We start from the raw sequence: 19,358 nt of genomic DNA, 5'->3' as shown, positions 1-19,358 counted from the left end.
TGGAGAGGAGTGGGCAATTTGCTTGTCTGCAGTCATATCACTCACATTTTTCTTCCAACCCTCTGCTTAGTGTAATCTCTGGGAACCTCATAGGAAGATTTTTCAGTGGTGTTTTGGTGCCCTTTGTAGTACAGTTACTTGCCAAGTTCTCCACTGAATTAAACTTCTTGTGGGGCTGAGAACTAGCGTGGTTACAAAAGTACCTGGGAGCCCTGCCATCATCACTGCCAGGTGGCCGTGGATGTCTCCCGACACTCTGCAGGGCTGCCTTTTATAGCTGGTGGCCTGTGGCAGAGTACTTTGTGTTCTCTGGACCTGGACTTTTTCTATGTAGGGGTAACAACAAGGGATTCTTTGCTGAAGACCTTACCTGGCCTCCCTTGTTAGCGCTGCCTAAGCATCACCTTCCTTTTCTTCCCAGCTCCTGAATGCATTAGCATAACCTTAAACTTGAGTCAGTTTTATTTCTGAGCCCAGGCACAACTTGGAGTTTGCTGGTTTTCTTCCAGCCCCCCAGGAAAGCTGACCGGGAGCGTTTCTCCAGCAGGCACGGGTTTGCTGAACAGATTAACACTTCCCTCATGGCTCAGCTATGGCACATGTCCTTTCTCTCCGGTGGCAGCCCCGCGTCTCTGAGTCACTTTTCTGTGTGCAAGTTCAAATGTCCATGGTCTCCTGGGTTGGCAGGGTGCCCAAGTACAAGAAGAGAGTCACTTTGGCCTTACAAATCAAGTTTTGAGTTAATTATCTGTTTGCTTGGACAGAGTGTGTCCTTGTGTTGGGAAGATAATATTACAATCTAGACTAGGGTCAGAGGAGTTCAGAGCTTTGGCAGAACAACGTGAGGGAGGGAGTGGTGGGTGGGTGGCTCCCCAGGGAAAGGACGGGGCCATAGGGCTAGATGGGGACTTGAGGGCTGGGTGCTCATCCTCGCACTACTGTGGACTCTGGGTATGGCCATGGGCAAGTCACAGGTCACTTAAACTCTGCCTTGGCAAGTGGAAAGGAGTAATTAAAGGAGGTGGAAGTTAAACTGGAGAAGGTAGTAGAGGGAACTGGGAAGCCAGAGGCCTGAAAAGAGGTGGATGGTAAGTCCAGTCCGCGTGTGGAGGTGGATAGTAAATTAGAAGTATTCATCATTTATATTGTAACAGCCTAATGTGGGGATGCTCACAGAAGTACCATGCCCCAGTCCCGCTCTGTGGTTTATAAGCACAGCGGTAGGTCTGGGGCATCATATCACCTTGTGGGAAGAAGGGAGAAACCTCCAGATCTGTGGGGTGACTGGAAGAGTGAGGTTTTCCCCTGCTAACACCCCATGGGCTCTGTGGTTAGTAAGGGCTTTAGTAAAGGCTGGCCGTGAGTCCCTGTTGAGTTTTGCTGGGGCGTTAGTAGGAGCCACGTTGAGCTCCCTGGCTGGAATGTGGGGCTGCTCTGATGGTGCTGGCAGAGGGAGAGCAGAAATCGCTTCTGGTGGATGAGCATGGATGCAACGGGAAGGGAAAAGCTTGGTGGGACAGTTGAAACACCTTGGAACACAAAAGGATTTCTCAGTATTGTGGTGCAAAGCCTCTCTCCAAAGAGTCGTTGGGCTGCCTTGTGCTCCTAGGACTAAATGTATAGTAACAAAGCGTACTCCGAACGGCCCTCAATGCTCTTCTGGTCTTCTGTGGCACTGTGCGACTGCTGGTGTTCATTTTTTTTTTTTCCTTGCTTACAGTGCCTGTGACCATCATGGGGGATGCCAGCATGGAACCAAACATCTCCACTCCTGACAACACTGCAGAGCAAGACTCTCTCTTCAGCATGATGGGCATGTTTCTCATCTCACTCATCACTGGGCTTTTTACTTACTATTTCTTCTTCCGCAAGAAAAAGGAGGAAATCCCAGACCTCCCCAAAATGCAATCAGTGTAAGTAGCAACTCTCGGGCAGCATGGGATGAGTGTGGCTTTCTGTCTTGCTTATGGTGGGTCCTTGGAGGCTGTGCAGGAGGCTCAGCTGGATTATATAGGAAGTCCCCAGGTGAGGGGACTTGGTCCCAAAGTGCGTTTCTCTTCCCTCACGTTTCTTCGGAGCTTGGTGTTCCCCTCGCAATGCAGAAATCCCCGTGGAAGGGCCGGGCTGCAGTTCTGCCGTACCGCACCGTGTGGCCCAAATCAGTAATTTGCCTTTCCTGAGCAAGGCAAGAAAAGGCAAGGCAGAAAAGCCTCTGCCTGAACTTCAAAACTCTTAAGGATTGCTTTGGCTGTTCTGTGTGTTTTCTGATAAAAGTGATATTTAGATAAATCTGTCGAAAGGTGGACTTGCTCTTAAGCAGATTTCCTATGGGAAATCTTATCCTCCCTTAGCTGTGAAGAGAAGAAATAGTCTTGGGGAGATAGGAGGTAGTTCCTGGGCATGAGATGTTTGGCGGCTCTTGTGAAACTTGTTTGGCTTTGATGCCGGGTTACTGCAGCAGCAGGAGACTGGATTTGGAGAGGGAGAGGTCCTTGTTCCACCCTGTCTTTTGCAAAGGGCTTAGGGCCAGGAACAAGTCGCATTGGTGGAGATCTGGGTGCGTTTAGTTCCTTGTCTCAGTCACATAACAAACTTAACGTGAATTTTCTGCTGGACTTTTTAGCTCATTCCTTCTTTTTCCTTCTGGAGCATTGGTAAAAGCACTAAATAGAGGTTTGAAACCTACTGCAGCAGAGACCGTAGGAGCTGGCGTTGTGCAATGCCTTTCCCTTCAGTCTCCTGGGGTCTGTTCCCTGTGTGGGTGCAGTTTGCCCAAGAGAGAAAGCCAGCCTCAACCTTAGCCCAGCTCTGTGCTTTCCAGTATTAGGCCTTTGCAGAAGGTAACCACGCAACAGAGGTCAGTCCTCTGGGTTTGTCAGGCTGGCTGCAAATTTACTGTACACCCCCCTAGTCCTGAGTGTCTGGTTGTGAGGCCGTACCAGGAGGAGAGGGGAAGTGATGTCTGGCTGCTTGCAGTAGGTTCAAGACTTAACGCATACAGTTGCACCAGCAAGGTGTCCCGTGTGAAGTGGGTTTCTCCCTGTGGCACTTAGCGGGTTCTGCTCTGGCAAGAAATAATTTCTCGGTCCTTCATTTCGAAGTGTTACAGCCTGGTGTGGAAAGAAGCTGTGGCAGGACCTGTCTGTAGGCTGCTCAGATGAGGATGTTTGGTGACAAGCCAAGGCATTTCAGCAGGGGACTGATGCTCCTGTTATCCTGTGTGTAAAAGCTAAATCAAACACAGCAAGCGGTTGTGGGTCTGTTACTCACACCTGTACTTCTACCTTAGTGGGTTACGCTGCTTTTGGTTTTCAGGGCTCATCGACCAGTATTTGTGTTGTAATTCAGGTCATAATTGAAAAGGAGCAGGTTTGGTCTCATCATTTCCGCTTTGGTCGGATTCTGACCCTCTCCTCTGGTGGCAGAGCCCTCTGTTTGAAGGCAAGCCTGGGATGCTAGCTCTGTTGTGAAGTCCCTGGGTAAGGGGAGGAGTAGCACACAGCTCAGAGGAGACTCTCGGGCCCGCTGCACACGCTGGTGTTGCAGAGGATGGGAATATGTTTTCTAGCTGGGAGGGTTTTAAAAGGAAGAAACGTCCCTGGCTACAGTACCTTGTGCAGACGGGTACACACGAGGCTGGTCGCAGTCCAGTTGTCTGTGCCTGCTCAGCCTGACCGTGGGAATTTGTTTTGTTGGATCGCTCAGATACTTTCCCTCTTGTGCTTGTGTGTATCAGTGCGTGCAGTTGCCTCTGGAGCTTGTAATGAGAATGGCTGCACTGCGATGAGAGCTTAAGCTGGCTGGAGAAATGGCATTATCCGTCTGAAATTAGATCCTGATGTGGCACGGACTGACTCGGAGAGCTCCCGTGCTCACCGTCCTTGTGACTGTTTCCACCCATCACGTGCAGCTCTTCCAGAGGCTGTCGTGACCTTGCAGAGAAGTCGTACTGCAGAGAAGCTTTCTGACTTCCCCCGGGTGCGTGTTAACTCCTTGTCCTGCTGCAGGACCTCAGCATATGGGCTTCCATCTGAGACTGGCTGGAGGTTTTGGCTTTGGGCCGACTCACAGTCATTTTGCCTATGTTTCCTCCGTGGGGTCCGTGCTGCCTTCTCCGTCTGCGTGGGAGACGGCTGGCAGGGAGCACTGTGCAATGCCTCCTTGCAAGAGCTCTGGAAGAGCAGCACCTCCCGTCACCGATAACCAGGGGCGAGAGGCAAGGTTGCTCCGGACCTTCTCTGACACAATTGCGTTTTGAAAAAGTGACAGCCAGGAGAGTGAAGAGTGAGAGGAGGCTTTGAAGTAGTTTTTCCTCTGTACATTAAGGCTGACTCTGCCTGCTGTGGTCATTGTAGCAAGCTGGTCTGAGGGCAGTGTGGACCCATAAGCCAAGGCTGTGGCTGGTGGCACATCCATCCTCCGGGAGAGAGACAGCGACTTCCTGCAGCTTTTGCAGTGTTATTTTATGGGACACTTGGAACTGGGAGGGAAATGAGTGGGGAAAACAAGCTTGTTCAGCCTCAGGTTTCCTTCCCTCCTGTCATCCTTGAGTCTGGGGTGGAGTTTCCTTTCTGATGAACAAACAAATCGGCAAGATACGGGATCAGACTGTTAGCCACTGCCCATGGCTGGCTGGATATAGCAAGCTGGTCTGTGGGCAGGCAGGGAAGCTGTCCCAGACCCATGAAGGCAGAGGGCCCTTGATGGGGCTGTCGCTGGCTGAAGTGGAGAGCCTTGACCTTAAGAGGAGTTGCTTTTCTTCAGCACGTTCTCTGCAGCTCTGACTTGACTCACCAAACTGTCCTGAACTCCTTTATCTGATGGTATTGAGTGATGGTTTCTGTTGTGTTACTTTGGCCGCCTCCTTCAGCTTCAGCCTGGGAAGACAGGAGGAAGGAAGTGCTGAACAGCAATTCAGGTGCATCACGATGGCTGCTGCTTTAATGGGTTTGCTTGCGACGTGGGAGAGTGCAAGCAGAGTCTCCGACCTGAACACAGCGTCCAGCACCTCAGTGCCTTCCTAGGGTTTTTGGGACCTGCTGCTGAGTAGCACACTTTGATCAAGCCACATCAGCTCAGCAGGGTCTGCAGAGGACATGCCGCTGCTGCAGCTGCCCTTGATTGTGGAAGAACAGATGCACGGTCAAAATACCCTGTTCTGGACGGCATCTGAGCTGGGTTTGCTCTGCATGGCTTTGCCAGCCTGCATGGCCTGGGAACCGTCATAGTCTTGCCCCAGCGATGCTTCTCTGGGTTCAGCCACAGCTCAGGTACTTGCTGATCCCTCACCCTTACAGCCAAGTGGAGCTGTTTTCCTGCCTGACGTCCCCGGAGAAGAAGGCAGAGTCCAGCGGAGGCAGAGGTTTCCCCGTGTACGAGACATCCTGTACCTGTGTTGTGCAATACACGCGTGCATGGGGCAGGCCGGGATATGCTGACTGAGGATTGCTTGCCTTTTGACCATTTTCAAACTTAATTGAAACCACCGGAGCTGCCTTCCCCACAGCCTGCTCTGCAGATGTCATTAGGGAGAACGGCTTTCCATTGCCACGCAGCCATGGCCACCACGCTTCCTTGCAGGGGCATTGCTGGGGAATGCACTAATTTATTTTTATTCTTTGGTGGCACCTCTTCTGCATGTTTCTCAGTCATAGGTTTCTTCCCTTTCTCGTGTGCCTGCTCCGGAGTTGTGCAGACTGTCGCCCTGGGGAGACGCAGGCGAGACAGATTGGTATGCTGGGTGTCACCCCCTCCCTTCTCTCCCCATCTTTAACATTGTTTGGGGCAGAAATTGGCTTATCTCTGTTCTGCAGCTATAGAGAAATCCACTCCCTGGTGCTTGTAGGGCTTCCTGTGGCAGGAATTGCTCCAACTCCATAGCCTGATTAGCTCTCTTTGCTGCCTGTGTTTGTGTGTGAGAGAGAGAGACCATCTCTAATTTAATTTAATAGGATCCTGAAGAGAACAAACTCCTTTGAGCTGCCTCCGTAATGGCACTGCCATAGTTACCCATAGCGTTGCTCATGCAGTGTCTGGAATCGCTTCATTCAGCTACAGTGTCGAATTTTTTTTTTTTTAAAAAGAATATATATAAAAGCAGCTGTGGTATAAACAGTTTCCAAGGGAACAAGGCTGGGGGAGGGTTTTGTGTCCCGTCGCCCTGCTCCACACGGATGGGAGAGGGACGTGTGCTGTGGAGGATCCTGGGAGGTTTCATTCTCCACTCCTAATTCCTTTCTGCCACTGCTGCCAGATGTTGCAGTTTCTCAGGACTGTGCGGATCCACTTGGTAACTTCCAAAGCCCCACCACGAGGATCTGAGCGGACAGGACCACTCCTGCTATGACCCGTGCCGGGACCTTTTGTGCCGGCTCTCTTCTTCTCAACAAAAGGCTGACGCTTGGCTTTAATGCCCAGGAGGAGCAGAATGGAAAGGCCTGTGTGTGTGTTGCTCCAGAGCTAAGTTAGATCCGTCCCCCCACACCTCCCCTTGCAGACCGACCCGGCTGCCCTGCGACTCTTTGTCTGCCTCTTCCCTGCCCCGACCATGGGCTGCGTGTACTCGGCCCCGCGAGAAGAGGTGGCTGTGGTGAGGTGAGTTAATCTGCCCGATGGGCAGACGGGATCGCTTTGACTTGGAGGGTTTCTACTACCACCTCAAAACTGGGTGGATTTGGGTGCCTCGCTCTTCTGGGGCAGGAGGAGAAGGAAGGGGAGAGACTTTGCTCAGAGGCAGGCTGCTCCACAGGAGACCCTGCTGTCGGTGCTCAGTTTCTCCATGACATCCAGGCTGTGTTCTCACTTCTGGATGTACGTATGCTTTCGGGAGGAAAGCCACAGGCACGGGAGCTTTCTGAAGGAGGTGTTCAGCTGAGACGGAGACGTCGATATTGTTGCTGAGCTGTTGGGAACTTCCTCCCTGCTTCTTTCTTTCTCCTGAAATCAAAGTGACAGAGAGCCCTGGGAGTCGCTTGCACTGTGGGCTCTCAGCAAGGGTGGGCAATCTGTACAAGCTTAAGACTTGCTCCAACAATGGAGTTAATCCTCTTTCCTCCACCCGTCACTTCTTCTCTCTTAGTCGCTACCCTGAGCTATCTAAGCAGTAAGAGCAGTCGTTGCTGAAAACATGCTTTCTCTTCTAAGTTTTCCTGGCTGAGCAGTGAAAATGAGTGTCATTTCTGTCTTCAGCGTCTGTGCATTTTTTGCAACTCAGATTTTCAAGCCACCCTGATGAAGCAATTTCAGGGAGTTGTGTAGCCTTTTTTCAAAAGCCAGGCTCATTATTTCTTCTGTGTCCGAACTCCAGACTGTTGTCTACCACAACACTTCAGTGCAGGCTTGCCTCCTTTGAAAACGGACAAGCCCCATGTGCTGCACCCTTTTCTCTTCCAAAGGGATCTTGCTGAAAGGATCTAAAACTTTTTTTTTTCCTCTTTTAAAAGTGTTTTGTTTAGCAGTTGACCCAACAGCTATTTTAATTGGATCTCATTTGCAGAGGGCAGTAAACCAAAGAGGTTCACTGGGGAGCCAAAAGCTAAGGGAGAGCTGAGTCTTGAGCAGGCTGAGGGGCAGCTCTCCAGAGCCCCTGTGCCAGCGGTAGCGTGGGCAGGGTTGGGGCTGCTCTCTTAAGATGCTTGTGATATCCCCCTGTTCCCAACAGGGGACAAATGACAACATGGGGAGACTGTTAACTGCTGAGAGAGCAAAGTGAGGAGTGGGAAGCAGCTCTCTCCTGGGAGCACAGCTACCTTGGGTAACTTTTTTGGGTAGGATTTGCTCATCTTCCTTGCACACTGTGTGAGACTGTGTTGGTGCTTGGACCTGTCAGGCCTGGTTACAGAGCTCCTTGGTACCTTTGGGTAGAAAGGAGTGCTTGAAGGTACGCTTTATTGAACGTCCCCCACCCTGCCGCTCTGTGTGTGTGTGTGTGTGCTCTGCAAATGTCTCGGCACATCCGCAGAGATCCCTCCCTCTGGGCTGCAGAGTTTAGGAAACTGTTAGCGAGCTCTGCACATTCTCACATGGGCCGGAGCCAAAACCATTTGGTTTTTGCCTGGAGGCTTCTCTCTTCCCACAGGAGACCCAGCCTTGCATTCTTCCATTGTGAAAGAGAAACGGGAATGGGTCCCACGTTCCTCCTCCCTGCTACTGAAACTCCAGTGGGGAAGACAGCAAGTGAGCTCCTGGCACTTTTCCTCCTGCCTTGAAAAGACCCCAGTGCCTAATTTGACTGTAGCTAGACCCTCCTCTGCTTGTGAGGTTCCCAGGGTCCCCAGGGCTGGGTTGCTTTCACCCTGTGACACTGAAAACCCATGGGTGTCCTTAGGATATCAAAGCTCTTCTGGCTCCCTACCTAATAGGGTAACCACAGTGGTGTGAATCTCTGCCTCGATGTTTCTGACGCTGCTGTGGTTTGTCCCTGTTCTGAGCTAGAGAAAGCTGCCTCCATGCAGTAATGCAGACGCCGCCCATGCCGGAGATCCATGCTGGGGACGGAAGACCTGGTGTGGGAACGAGCTCTGTGGGACCCCGGCAGGCAGCAGTCACAGGCTCTGGGGGCCTGATCAACTGCATCTGTCTGCTCCGCAGGACTTCCCAGCTCTGGGACTCGCATCTGGCATGCTGTTTTGAGGTTGAAACAGCTGATTTTTAGCCCTATCTGACTTCAAGCTTGGGGAATCCACCCTGGGGCATGGCTCAGGACCAATCCCCTGCCTGTCTGCTGTGGTACAGGAAGCAGGGAGGTCTCCATCCCCTTCTCTCCCACTGCGGCTTGGCCCCTGAGATTTATCTGGAGAGCAGCTCTTGCATCGTAGCTCTGCAAGATCCTTGTAACCTCAGCTGTGAAACCTCTCAGAGCAGTTGATGGAGTAAAGGTTTCCTGATGCCCAGGGCTGAGTGCCTGGGCTTTGTCTGTGGGACAAAAAAGCTTTTTCCCTCTGCTTTCGGAGTCCCTGCTCCATGGTTGTGTGCCGAGAAGCATGAGCATCCCTGGGACGGGGTAAATAAGTCATCAATGGGGACTCTCACCACTTTGGGCAACCTTCCTGAGATCTGGGGACCACTTTTTCCCCCCTTGCTTATTCCTGACCTTAAAGAATGAACATTCTAATCTGAAAGGAGTTTCCTCCTGTCTTTCAGAGCAGCTCCGGTGAGGGACAGCAGCTTCATTGAGAAGATGAAGAAGACGGTAAGCTTCTTGCTGTGGCTAGGCGGGGTGCTGGGAAGGTGGGGGAGCTTGTGTCCTTCCTGGTTTCCTTCGGAGACTGTCTAGCTGTCAGCAGGGGGGACTGGTTTGGATACAGACACGTGTCTGCTGCAAGGAGCATCTAGAGGAGCACTGTGTGGGCAGGCAGGAATAGCTCTTTCTGTCTATGCCTCAGAGTTGTTCTTCGAGGAAAAAATTTAAGTGAAAATTTGATGCAAAAAAAGATGTAATACGAGATCAAAGTTAGGAGGGAAATGGCTGGAGGGAGACTTTGAAGTCATCGGCTGGCAGTTGTTTATCAGCGTGTTTGGTTCCCAAACTGGCTCACTCTGGAGTGGGAGTTGTACACAGAACTGGCAGCTTTTGACTCTGCTGGACGGGACACAAGAGGAAGCAGAGGAAGAAGCAAGGGCTGGATATTTTTTCCGTTTTACTTCAAAGTAGCTGGCTTGCAGCAGAGCAGGAGCTCCAGTGCTCAGGCACTTTCCCAAAGCTTAGGCAAGTCTGCTTTCTCATCCAGGGAGAGTTCCCCGTTTCCAGGAGTCATGCTGCAGCCTTGAGGCTGAGGATAAATCTTGAGAATTTATTCTTTGCTTTGTATTTTAGTCTGACCTGAGTCACCCCTCAGAGAGTGACAAGAGTCATGTTCTTACTAACAGCTTAGCCTTGAATTTTCTGCCACAAACCCAGCGTGGAGTCCTGTACAAGTGCAGACTCCTGGTTGAATTTAGGTTGCAGTCCAGGGCTCCTGCTCCCAGGCATTTCATTTGTCTCTGACAAGATGTGCTTCGTCTGTACATTTGCCAAATGAGTAATCACAGTTTAACAGAGATTTCTTTTTCTCTCCAGGGGCGAAACATAGTGGTTTTCTATGGTTCCCAGACGGGTACAGCAGAGGAGTTTGCCAATCGTCTCTCCAAAGACGCTCATCGCTACGGTCTCAGGGGCATGGCAGCGGATCCAGAGGAGTATGACTTGGTAATTTAGCCATGAATAGCCTCATGATAGGTAACATCCTTTTAGTGTCCCCTAAAAAATCCCAGAAAGAGCCTGGCACAGGGACAGTTGCCCTTTCAGTAGTGTCATTTAGGGGAGAAAAGATCAGACCTGGGCTTGGTCCTTGCCATTCTACAGATTTGGAGCGAACACTGCAACATGACCGAAAGAGAAAGGTAGGCTGAAGTGTTTGGGAGTCATGAGTGATCCATTGGCAGCACGAAACTTGCTCCGTATTCCTTCTGTAGTTAACGTTGTTCCCATACTGCTGCAGTCTTGGACAGAGGCATTGACACTGTGATGTTCTCCAGTGCAAACAACAATCCTGGTCCCTTAAAGCCTTGTATGGAAGATCCCATCGCTTTTCTGGTGGGGTAGAAGTATTGCCTTGCAGCCCAGTGAGGGTGGTTACCTCTATTTCCACTGCTGTTTTGGGTGGGTTTGGCCTTTCCAACCCATTTTGTAACTTGTTTGACGTTACGTGGTGCTGTTCTGCACGCCAGAGGTAACTGTATTGTAGAAATAGACTTACCCAATAACCACGTTGTGGGACCCTTGAGGGTTTATTCTTTCCTTTGGTTGTAGTCGGACCTGAGTCGCCTCTCGGAGATCGACAAGTCCTTAGCTGTGTTCTGCATGGCCACTTACGGCGAGGGTGATCCCACAGACAATGCCCAAGACTTCTACGACTGGCTGCAGGAGGCTGACGCCGACTTGTCAGGTCTCCGATTCGCAGTAAGTGGCTCAATTCCAGTTTATGTTGCATTTGGGCAGGAAAGTCACTCCGCTGTGCCTGCACGTGGCTTGGGTCAAGGCACGACAGGACGTCTGCCTTGTACGCCTGTGTCGGATGCGGTCCCTGTTGTCTTCCTCCTCAAGCTTCATGGACACTTGCAAACATACATCTGGGGGCTTTAAATGCAGATGACAGAGTACTCTTTCCACTCCCTAAATCACAAGGGTTTGCTGGTAATGTCTTGCCACAAACAGCCCAGCAGGCATTGAATACAAGGTCTGTAAATGACTTACAGGCTGCTGCTGTTCAGAAGCTAATTGAGCAGCCCTGGGCCAGATCATCTCCCACAAATTAAATCACTTGGAGGAGTGTGTAGCTCTTTTCTTGTGCTGAGCTGAATAATTGGCTGAGATACAGCCACCTCACCTAAACCCTGGCCAAATTCCTTAGGCAGCATAATAATTGCAAATGAGGAGAAAATCCACTGCTGGAGATGTTAAGCTGCTCTGTATAAAGCAGCGAACAAACATTTGCTGAGTGGTTTGTGGCAGGCAAGGGATGGCAGTTGGTCTCCAGGCAGTCCAGGCTTTTACTGGTCCCTTGAGAAGATGGTGCAGGCAACCCTTATCTGTGCATCCTCTTGACATGCCTGAGGCCTGGCTCAGGTGGTGGTGCCTACTGACCAGACACTCTCCAGGAGTAGATTCTTACTCAAAGCCCACAAAGAGCTGACGGGGAGCTAGGAGAGGTCTTGTTGTCTTTCTTCAGCATCCTTTGCTGATTGATACTGGCCAGAGGATGCCAACTGGATGGGAAAAGCCCAGCGCCTACTTCTCCACGCTCATCAGTGTTCCCTTCCAGGTCTTTGGGCTGGGGAACAAGACTTACGAGCACTTCAATGCCATGGGAAAGTACGTGGACAAGAGATTGGAGGAACTTGGAGCCCATCGCATCTTTGAACTTGGACTGGGAGATGACGATGGCAAGTGAGTAGCTTGGCTTGAAGGGCCGATCAGAGCTGGCTAAAGTGTTGTGGAAGGGACCTTGGCAGGCAATTGGCTGTACTACTAAGACAGAAATAAATTCCACAGGGCTAGTTGTGGGAGCTGACATGCCTCTGAGTGTATGTCTGTCTGCTCTCTCCCCCTGAATCAGATCCCTGTACACTTAGAGTATCCTACAGGATCCTGTGTCTGGGAAATCGCACATCAGCTTTAAATGACCATAGGCAGCCTCCTCTGCCTTTGGCCTGCTGCAGCTCCGTTGCTAACCCAGCCTGTATGGATAAACTCACCTGTCCCTGTGGAGGATGCAAACGCCATCTCCTTGTGAGCTGTTTGTTTTATGGTGGAAGGCAACAATTTTCCGACTTCGACAAAGATTTTTTTTTTTTGACCTTTCTGTGCTGCTTACCTGAGCACCCTTAGGTGCAGCTTAAGCTGGGAAGTGACATGAACCTGTGGCTTTACCTCGAAGGATTACAAGATCTGATGAGAGGGATGTGCTGTGTTTGGGAGGCTCTGGGCCCAGAAAAATAAGCATTGCCATGATGGAACCTGCCTTTTAGGAAGGTGACCTAGTGCCAGGAGTGGGCAATGGGGAGCTGAGTTGGTTAAAGACCCAGTCTGAATAACAAAGCCTTCCTTAGCAGACCTGATGAAGGGAGAGGTGGCTGGTACAGCAGCAGTTCCCTCCCACCCACTTAGTGATCTGAAGATCCTCTTCTGGTGATCTGAGGTCATGTAGACATACCAAAACTGCCTGGATCCAAGGGCAAATTCCTTTTCCCATAGTGAAGGAGGAAGTCCATAGGGATCTCAGATGGCTTCTCTGGGAATAGCCCTTTGCTCCCCCTTTGGCAGCATTATTGAATCTCTCTTTTGCCCTGGCTAGCTTGGAAGAAGACTTCATCACCTGGAGAGAGCAGTTCTGGCCAGCGGTGTGTGAGCACTTCGGGGTGGAGGCTACAGGAGAAGAGTCCAGGTGGGTATGGGAGCAGGTTCTTCAGGTGCCAGAGAGATTGGTGGCTGTGCCATCAGCCCTGAGCTGCTGTCCCCTTTCCTGTGCACTGCCTCCCCTTCCAGACTTGAGAGGGCACGTGTAAAGTAGTTCAGCGAGTGGTGCTGTTTGGACTGAACCTGTCCTGGTGCGAGTTTGAACCCAGCTCTGGACTTCTGTTCTGTGTGGGGATGTGATGGGTCTGGTTCCTGTGTGGATGGCTTTGCTGGGTTGTGATGCTCCCAGTGAAACCAACGTTTCCTCCTGGTTTGGGCTTTCTGCCCGGTCCCTAGTGTCTCGAAGGGGTGGAAGTTGCGTTTGTTTTTGGACTGCAGTGCATCCAGCAAAGCAGATGATGGTTCCAACTGTACCTTGTGATTTCCAGTTTGACTTTTTTCTCTTTTCTCTCCCCTTCCTCCTCCAGCATCCGCCAATACGAGCTGGTGGTGCACACAGATGTGAACATGAACAAAGTCTACACCGGTGAGATGGGCCGTCTCAAGAGCTACGAGAACCAGAAGCCGTAAGTGCCAAACCACCCTGGGCAGCATGTACGCGAGCCAGGCCTCGCCTGATGGATCCTTGAAGTTTCTAACAACACCTGCTATGCAGGCAGTGCCATTTCTGCCGTGCAGCCATGTGACAGGTCTCTGCCCAAGAGAAATGGACTCAGATCTCCATTGGGACTCTCAGAAATCCCCAGTTAATGAATCATTAGTGGTGAGAAGATGGCTGTGTTCACATGTGCCGTTCGGCTGGTACATTTGCAGCATCTGTCTTGAGGTCACTCAGAGCCTTTCCTTGCATGATGGTGCTTGCAGTATTGCTGTGGGGAGATTAGCTGTATAAATAAATTCCAACCTGAAATATTTCTTTGAGATGTGACGGTTCCCTCCGACCTGCTTCTGTATCATGTGTTCTTAATAGGACAGAACCTGTTGATTCCTGGGCTGTCCTTAGAAGGAAAGTGATCTGTTTTCTGTGCTGGTATGGGTAGTAGCAGGATCATAATTTGGTTTGTGCTGTGGTGTACTTTGAAACATGAACCAGGACAGCCCTGTGCTCAAATCATGGGAGGCAGAGGGAACATGCCTGGACACAAGCAGCACTGTGAGCCTGCAGGAGAGTAACCCAGAGGGTCTGTGTCTTTCCTTCCAGACCATTTGATGCCAAGAACCCCTTCCTGGCCCAGGTTACAGAGAACCGCAAGCTGAATGAGGGTGGAGAGCGACACCTTATGCACCTGGAGCTGGATATCTCCAATTCCAAAATCAGGTAGTTCCCCATGGGAGACTGCTCTGGTTTTGGCAGGAGCAGTCTGCATCAGGAGCCAAGAACAAGGATGTGGCACTGGCCTCATCCAGCACTTTAGAAGGGGACCTTATTCTCACAATTACTTAGCCCTGCCCCTCTGGGCTGCTGTACCACATACCAGGTACCTGGTGTCAGGACTTTTTCCCAGCTCTTGTGCTGTGCCTGGCTGTGCCAACTGGCAGAGTCATTCAAAAAATGAGGGGGCAGATGACCTGTGAGAGAGCGGAGAGCTGGGGATGGCTTATGCCTGAGTTTGCCTGACTTAGGTGTACAAGCATAGGGGGAATAAGACCTTGTTCTTAGAAACCCTTTCGCTGGCTTAAATTCCTCTGTGTGCTTGTGAGAAAGCCACGAATCCAAGTGGCTTAACAGAATGAAATACTGCAGAGGTTTTGAGCAGTTTTTTTCCTGTCTGTCAGAGTTGGCCTGTCCTTGCTGGAAGTCTGGCCTCATTGAAGTCTCTGGCAAAACTGCTGTTATCTTGGAGGTCCTTTATAAAAAAAAAAAACCAAACTGGTTCTTAAAACCATTGTTCCACAATGGTCCCTTCTGGTATTACTGCTGGCTCTTTGGGATCGCTGATTGTGCAGGGACTGTGTAGCAGCTCAGATCTCAATGTTGTCCTACTGCCCCTTGCACCAGCCCCCTTGTCGCTACCTGAGCAGCTCAGGCTTGGGGTGGACGAGAAGCGGTGCTGGTGTTTCATCTACTCTCCTCCTGCTCTCATGCCAGGTACGAGTCTGGGGACCACGTGGCGGTGTACCCAGCCAACGACTCTTCTCTGGTGAATCAGATTGGTGAGATCCTGGGCACAGATCTGGACATGATCATGTCCCTCAACAATTTGGACGGTGAGTATGCATCACCCCTGAGTGTCAGCAGTTCTCCTTCAACTATGACCTTTGTCCTTCCCACCAGAGCAGGAGCCAAATCATCTTCAGGTCCCACAGGGCACTTCCAGGCAAACAGAGATGACCCGAGGCTGCTCCGAATGCTATGCCATTTTAGCAGTGGCACGGAGCCCGCTTGCTGAGAGCCAGCTGAAGTGGGTCAGTTGTGAAACGTACTTGGTGTGCCCATTCAGCAACAAATCATGTAACAGCACGCTCCTGATTACAGAGCATCAGCCTGCTGGAGCATCCCTCTTCTGCAGCAGCCCCGGAGCTCAACGGGGGCCTTAGTGTCTGAGATGCTGTTATTCAGTCCTTGAAGGAGGCACAGGCTTGGGGACTGAACTGCCAGGAGGGAGCACTTGTGCTGGTACAAAGAGCTTTTTTGGGCAGTGTTCCCAGCAGAGCTGGCCTGTGGCAGGAGGGAGATGGCAGCTGCTGCCCATCTTACTCCTGAAGCAGCGCAGCCTGACCTAAGAGAGCAAGTGGCTTTAATGCACTACCGGAACCTGCAGCCCCCTGTGCAGCATCCTGTGTTGTCCGCCCTCACACTGTCATTCCTGTCCCTTATGGACCTCCTAATTTGCTGAACCAAATGGCTCCAGCCTTTGTTGCTGGCACTTACCTTTCCCAAGGGGGCTCTGAGCACAGCTGTCCATGGCTGAAGGAGACGAAGGACACTTTTGAGGCCAGATCTGAAGGAGGTTTAAGTACGTGAGGCCGAATTAGCCGTGGAGAACAGACCTTCTGCTTGGTCTGGGAGTTTGCTGGGTGCCTCTGTGCATGGGTATCTGGGGGCAGAGAGCCCCTTTGGGGAGCATGGGGTATTTTTATTATTTCTTTTTTTTTTTTTTGCTGATAAGCTGTCAGGCAGCATCTGTGAAACATAAAATGGGCTACTGGGAGACGTAGCTGCCTGGAGAGGGAGCTGCCCTGTGCTGGAGCTGCTTCAGTGTGGGATCAGGGCTTTGGCCAACAGGCTGAGTCAGCCCTAGGGCTGCTCTGTCCTGTCTGAAGCCCATTGCCCTGCTCTGTCTCCAGCTCTCGTACACTACATGTAGCTGCAGGCATAAAATCTCTGACATAACAGCATGCAGTTGCTGATTTTATTATTTTTTTTTTGTCTCTCCCTCTTCTCCAGAGGAATCCAATAAGAAACATCCCTTCCCCTGCCCCACATCCTACCGTACAGCCCTGACATACTACCTGGACATCACCAACCCACCCCGCACCAATGTCCTCTACGAGCTGGCCCAGTACGCCACGGACGCCGGCGAGCAGGAGCGCCTCCGCAAAATGGCATCGTCTGCTGCCGAGGGGAAGGTGGGAGCTGTAGCCTTCTCAGCAAAGTTGCTGGGTTGAACTGGGTGCTAGGGGATCCCCAAAAGGGATCCAGGGCTGTTGGGCACCACGTGCAGAGAGCTGAGGGAGTGTTTGCCAGCCACGTAGGGAAGTCATCACGTTTGTGCCCTCCTTGCTCGCAGGCTCTCTACCTTAGCTGGGTGGTGGAGGCCCGGAGGAACATCCTGGCCATCCTGCAGGACATGCCCTCGCTGCGTCCCCCCATCGACCACTTGTGTGAGCTCCTGCCTCGCCTGCAGGCCCGCTACTACTCCATCGCCTCTTCCTCCAAGGTGAGTGTGCTTCCCGCAGGGACCAAGGCTTCAGCTGAAGCTCCACAGTGCCACGGCTCCCTTCTCAGCTGGGGACCGGACATGGGGAACTTGCCCTGGCAACACTTTCTGTGAGAGGGGCAGCTTTAGTTATCTCTATGCATGAGAAGAGGGGCTTATCCCAACTTCCACAGGGTCTGCAGCGGGTCCCACGCTGCAGCCAGCTGTGCCCCAATACCACCACCCTCCCTGCAGCCCTGCTCCGCTTCACCCCTAAGCCTTGCTTTCAGGGCTTGGAAGCAAGGTGACATTTTAGGGGTTGGTCAAAATTCACTCTTTACTTTGTGCCTGAAGCCCTGAGGTTGTTGGCAATACCGAAGGAAGCTCAGTGGTCCTCTGATGAGTCGGACACAAGACGGAAGCCCCATGTGGGGTGTGCTGGGCAGTTTGATCTGCCAGGGGAGGAGCAGCTGTCCCAACGTTAGCATTAGGTTAAACTTCTCCCCATCCCTGAGCACAAGGAACTGAGCTGTGGGGTTGCTGGGACTCCCTTTCTGCCTGGCACTGACATCCCTTCCCTGCAGGTTCACCCCAACGCCATCCACATTTGTGCCGTGACAGTGGAGTATGAGACCAAGACGGGACGCCTGAACAAAGGGGTGGCCACCAACTGGCTCAAGAACAAGGTGCCCAACAAGAATGGTAGCAACTCCCTGGTGCCCATGTACGTCAGGAAGTCGCAGTTTCGCCTGCCCTTCAAACCCGGCACGCCCGTCATCATGGTTGGACCAGGAACTGGCATAGCCCCCTTCATCGGCTTCATTCAGGAGCGGGCCTGGCTGAAGCAGCAAGGTGAGTGCCCAGAAACTTCCCTGGGGACTGGAGCTGCTGCAGGACGGCACTCTGTGGGGACAGTTGGTGCCTCCAAGGTGCAGCTTGTGCTGCTTACATCGCTGACAGGTCTAGCAAAAAGCAGAGGTGGTGGAGCAGGGTGAAGAGCAGCTAAGTGTTTTTGCCCAGGAGGAGGATGCTTTGTCCTCCTCTTGGCCACAGAGGATGTTGGGGTGGGGGGAGGGCAGATAGACCTGAGCCATTTCTCTGACTTCTGTCACCATGTCTCTGAATAACCCCAGTCAAGTCACTTAGACTCATTTCTAAAGCATACGGGTACTTCTGGGAGTCGGTCTAAAGCTTCTCCTTACAAACAGAAGCAGTCGTGCAGCTCTGCCTCCCCGGGGTTGGCAGGATGAGGGGAAGGGGGGAGGACAGGGTTGGGGGCTGCAAGGGGCCAACTGATGGGTGCTGTGTGACTCTGCAGGCAAAGAGGTGGGTGAGACAGTGCTTTACTATGGCTGCCGTCATGAGCGTGAGGATTACCTGTACCGCGAGGAGCTGGCCCGCTTCCATCAGGAGGGAGTCCTTACCCAGCTCAACGTTGCCTTCTCCAGGGACCAGGCCGAGAAGGTACTGCTCTGGGCCCCCAGCTGCTTGCTTGTGCTGCCCACCATCGCTCCCAGCTGTGGCAGTGGGGGAAGAAAAGGCCCCGAGGGCTGGAGACTCCCAGCCTGGAGCCTGGCTGTTAGGGAAAGGCCCCTGGCAGCCATAGGAGCACCCAGCACCTCCACCGTCTTGTGGAGCCATGTGTGTGGGCTTGGCTTCCCCTCGCTCGCCATGGCCTGTGGTGTGCGGGCTCCGCTCCTCTCATCTCACTCCCGCCTTATTTCATGCCAGGTTTATGTTCAGCACTTGCTGAAGAACAACAAGGAAAATGTCTGGAAGCTGGTTAATGAGGGGAACGCTCATATCTACGTGTGCGGGTAGGTCTGGTGCCAGGGAAGGGACTTTGGGGAAAACGTTCCTGTCCTCGGGAAAACGAGTGTGACCCAGTGTACCCACTTGTGCATTACAAGCCCTGGGAGGGTTATGCTGTCCTTGTTGCAGGGGAGGGCAAGCGGCCAGGCAGATGGGCTGGGCTGAGTGAATTGTCTGTGTTCGGGTGTTGAGAAGTGGCTCTGACGTTACTGCCTCACTCACGGTACCCTTTTTCCCAGCGATGCTCGCAACATGGCCCGGGATGTGCAGAACACTTTCTACGAGATCGTGGCCGAATTCGGGAACATGAGCCAGCCCCAGGCCGTGGACTATGTAAAGAAACTGATGACAAAGGGCCGGTACTCTTTGGATGTCTGGAGCTAAGAGTGGGGCTGGCAGGGCTGGGGAGAGAGCGGATCCCCAAGCGTGGGCCGGTGGGAGGTGGAATGTGCCTGCTCGCCCACTGCTGCTGTGGGTGACAGCATCATCCTCAGCCCACAGCTACCCCAGTGTCACTCCCAACCCCTCCTGGGCCACAGCGGTCCCCTGGGGCAGGCTGTGTACCTGGGGAGGTGGAAGGAGTTGAGAGGGGCAAGGGGGTAGCTTAGGCTGTTCTGCAGGAGCTGTGGTGCCCCCGGCACCCCAGGGAGCACCTCATGGCACCAGCGTTTGCCTTGAGGTCAGGGACGCAGCTGATGTGGGGCAGGAGGGGATGGACAGTGCCGGGGGAGCTCTGGGGTCCTTCCCAAACACAAGATGTTGCCTTATCCCCCGGGGCTGGAGACCACCCT

At 52.4% G+C, this 19,358-nt stretch overlaps 1 protein-coding gene across 1 annotated transcript; it reads left to right on the top strand.

Moving 5' to 3' along the window:
- Positions 1-1,729: 1,729 nt before the first annotated feature.
- Positions 1,730-18,979, top strand: POR (P450 (cytochrome) oxidoreductase). The gene is made up of 15 exons (XM_009697556.1): positions 1,730-1,913; positions 9,142-9,190; positions 10,058-10,186; positions 10,790-10,939; positions 11,802-11,926; positions 12,834-12,923; positions 13,363-13,461; positions 14,097-14,213; positions 14,985-15,103; positions 16,284-16,465; positions 16,627-16,776; positions 17,340-17,607; positions 18,074-18,219; positions 18,487-18,572; positions 18,807-18,979. The coding sequence occupies exons 1-15, from the start codon at positions 1,735-1,737 to the stop codon at positions 18,949-18,951; spliced, it is 2,034 nt and encodes a 677-aa protein (XP_009695858.1). The 5' UTR covers positions 1,730-1,734; the 3' UTR covers positions 18,952-18,979.
- Positions 18,980-19,358: the final 379 nt, after the last annotated feature.

Source organism: Cariama cristata, unplaced genomic scaffold, assembly GCF_000690535.1.
Source record: "Cariama cristata isolate BGI_N322 unplaced genomic scaffold, ASM69053v1 scaffold31773, whole genome shotgun sequence".
Taxonomy (NCBI): Eukaryota; Metazoa; Chordata; class Aves; order Cariamiformes; family Cariamidae; genus Cariama; species Cariama cristata.
Note: the sequence above shows the minus strand (reverse complement) of the source record. Positions and strands in the feature narration are given on the sequence as shown.

What these genes read in the sequence shown, in the direction of transcription:
- POR (XM_009697556.1), top strand. Translation starts at nt 1,735, where the DNA reads ATGGGGGATGCCAGCATGGAACCAAACATCTCCACTCCTGACAACACT. An exon ending in ATCTCCAATTCCAAAATCAG is followed by an intron (nt 14,214 to 14,984) that starts GTAGTTCCCCAT and finishes CTCTCATGCCAG; the next exon opens with GTACGAGTCTGGGGACCACG. An exon ending in GTCCCTCAACAATTTGGACG is followed by an intron (nt 15,104 to 16,283) that starts GTGAGTATGCAT and finishes CCTCTTCTCCAG; the next exon opens with AGGAATCCAATAAGAAACAT.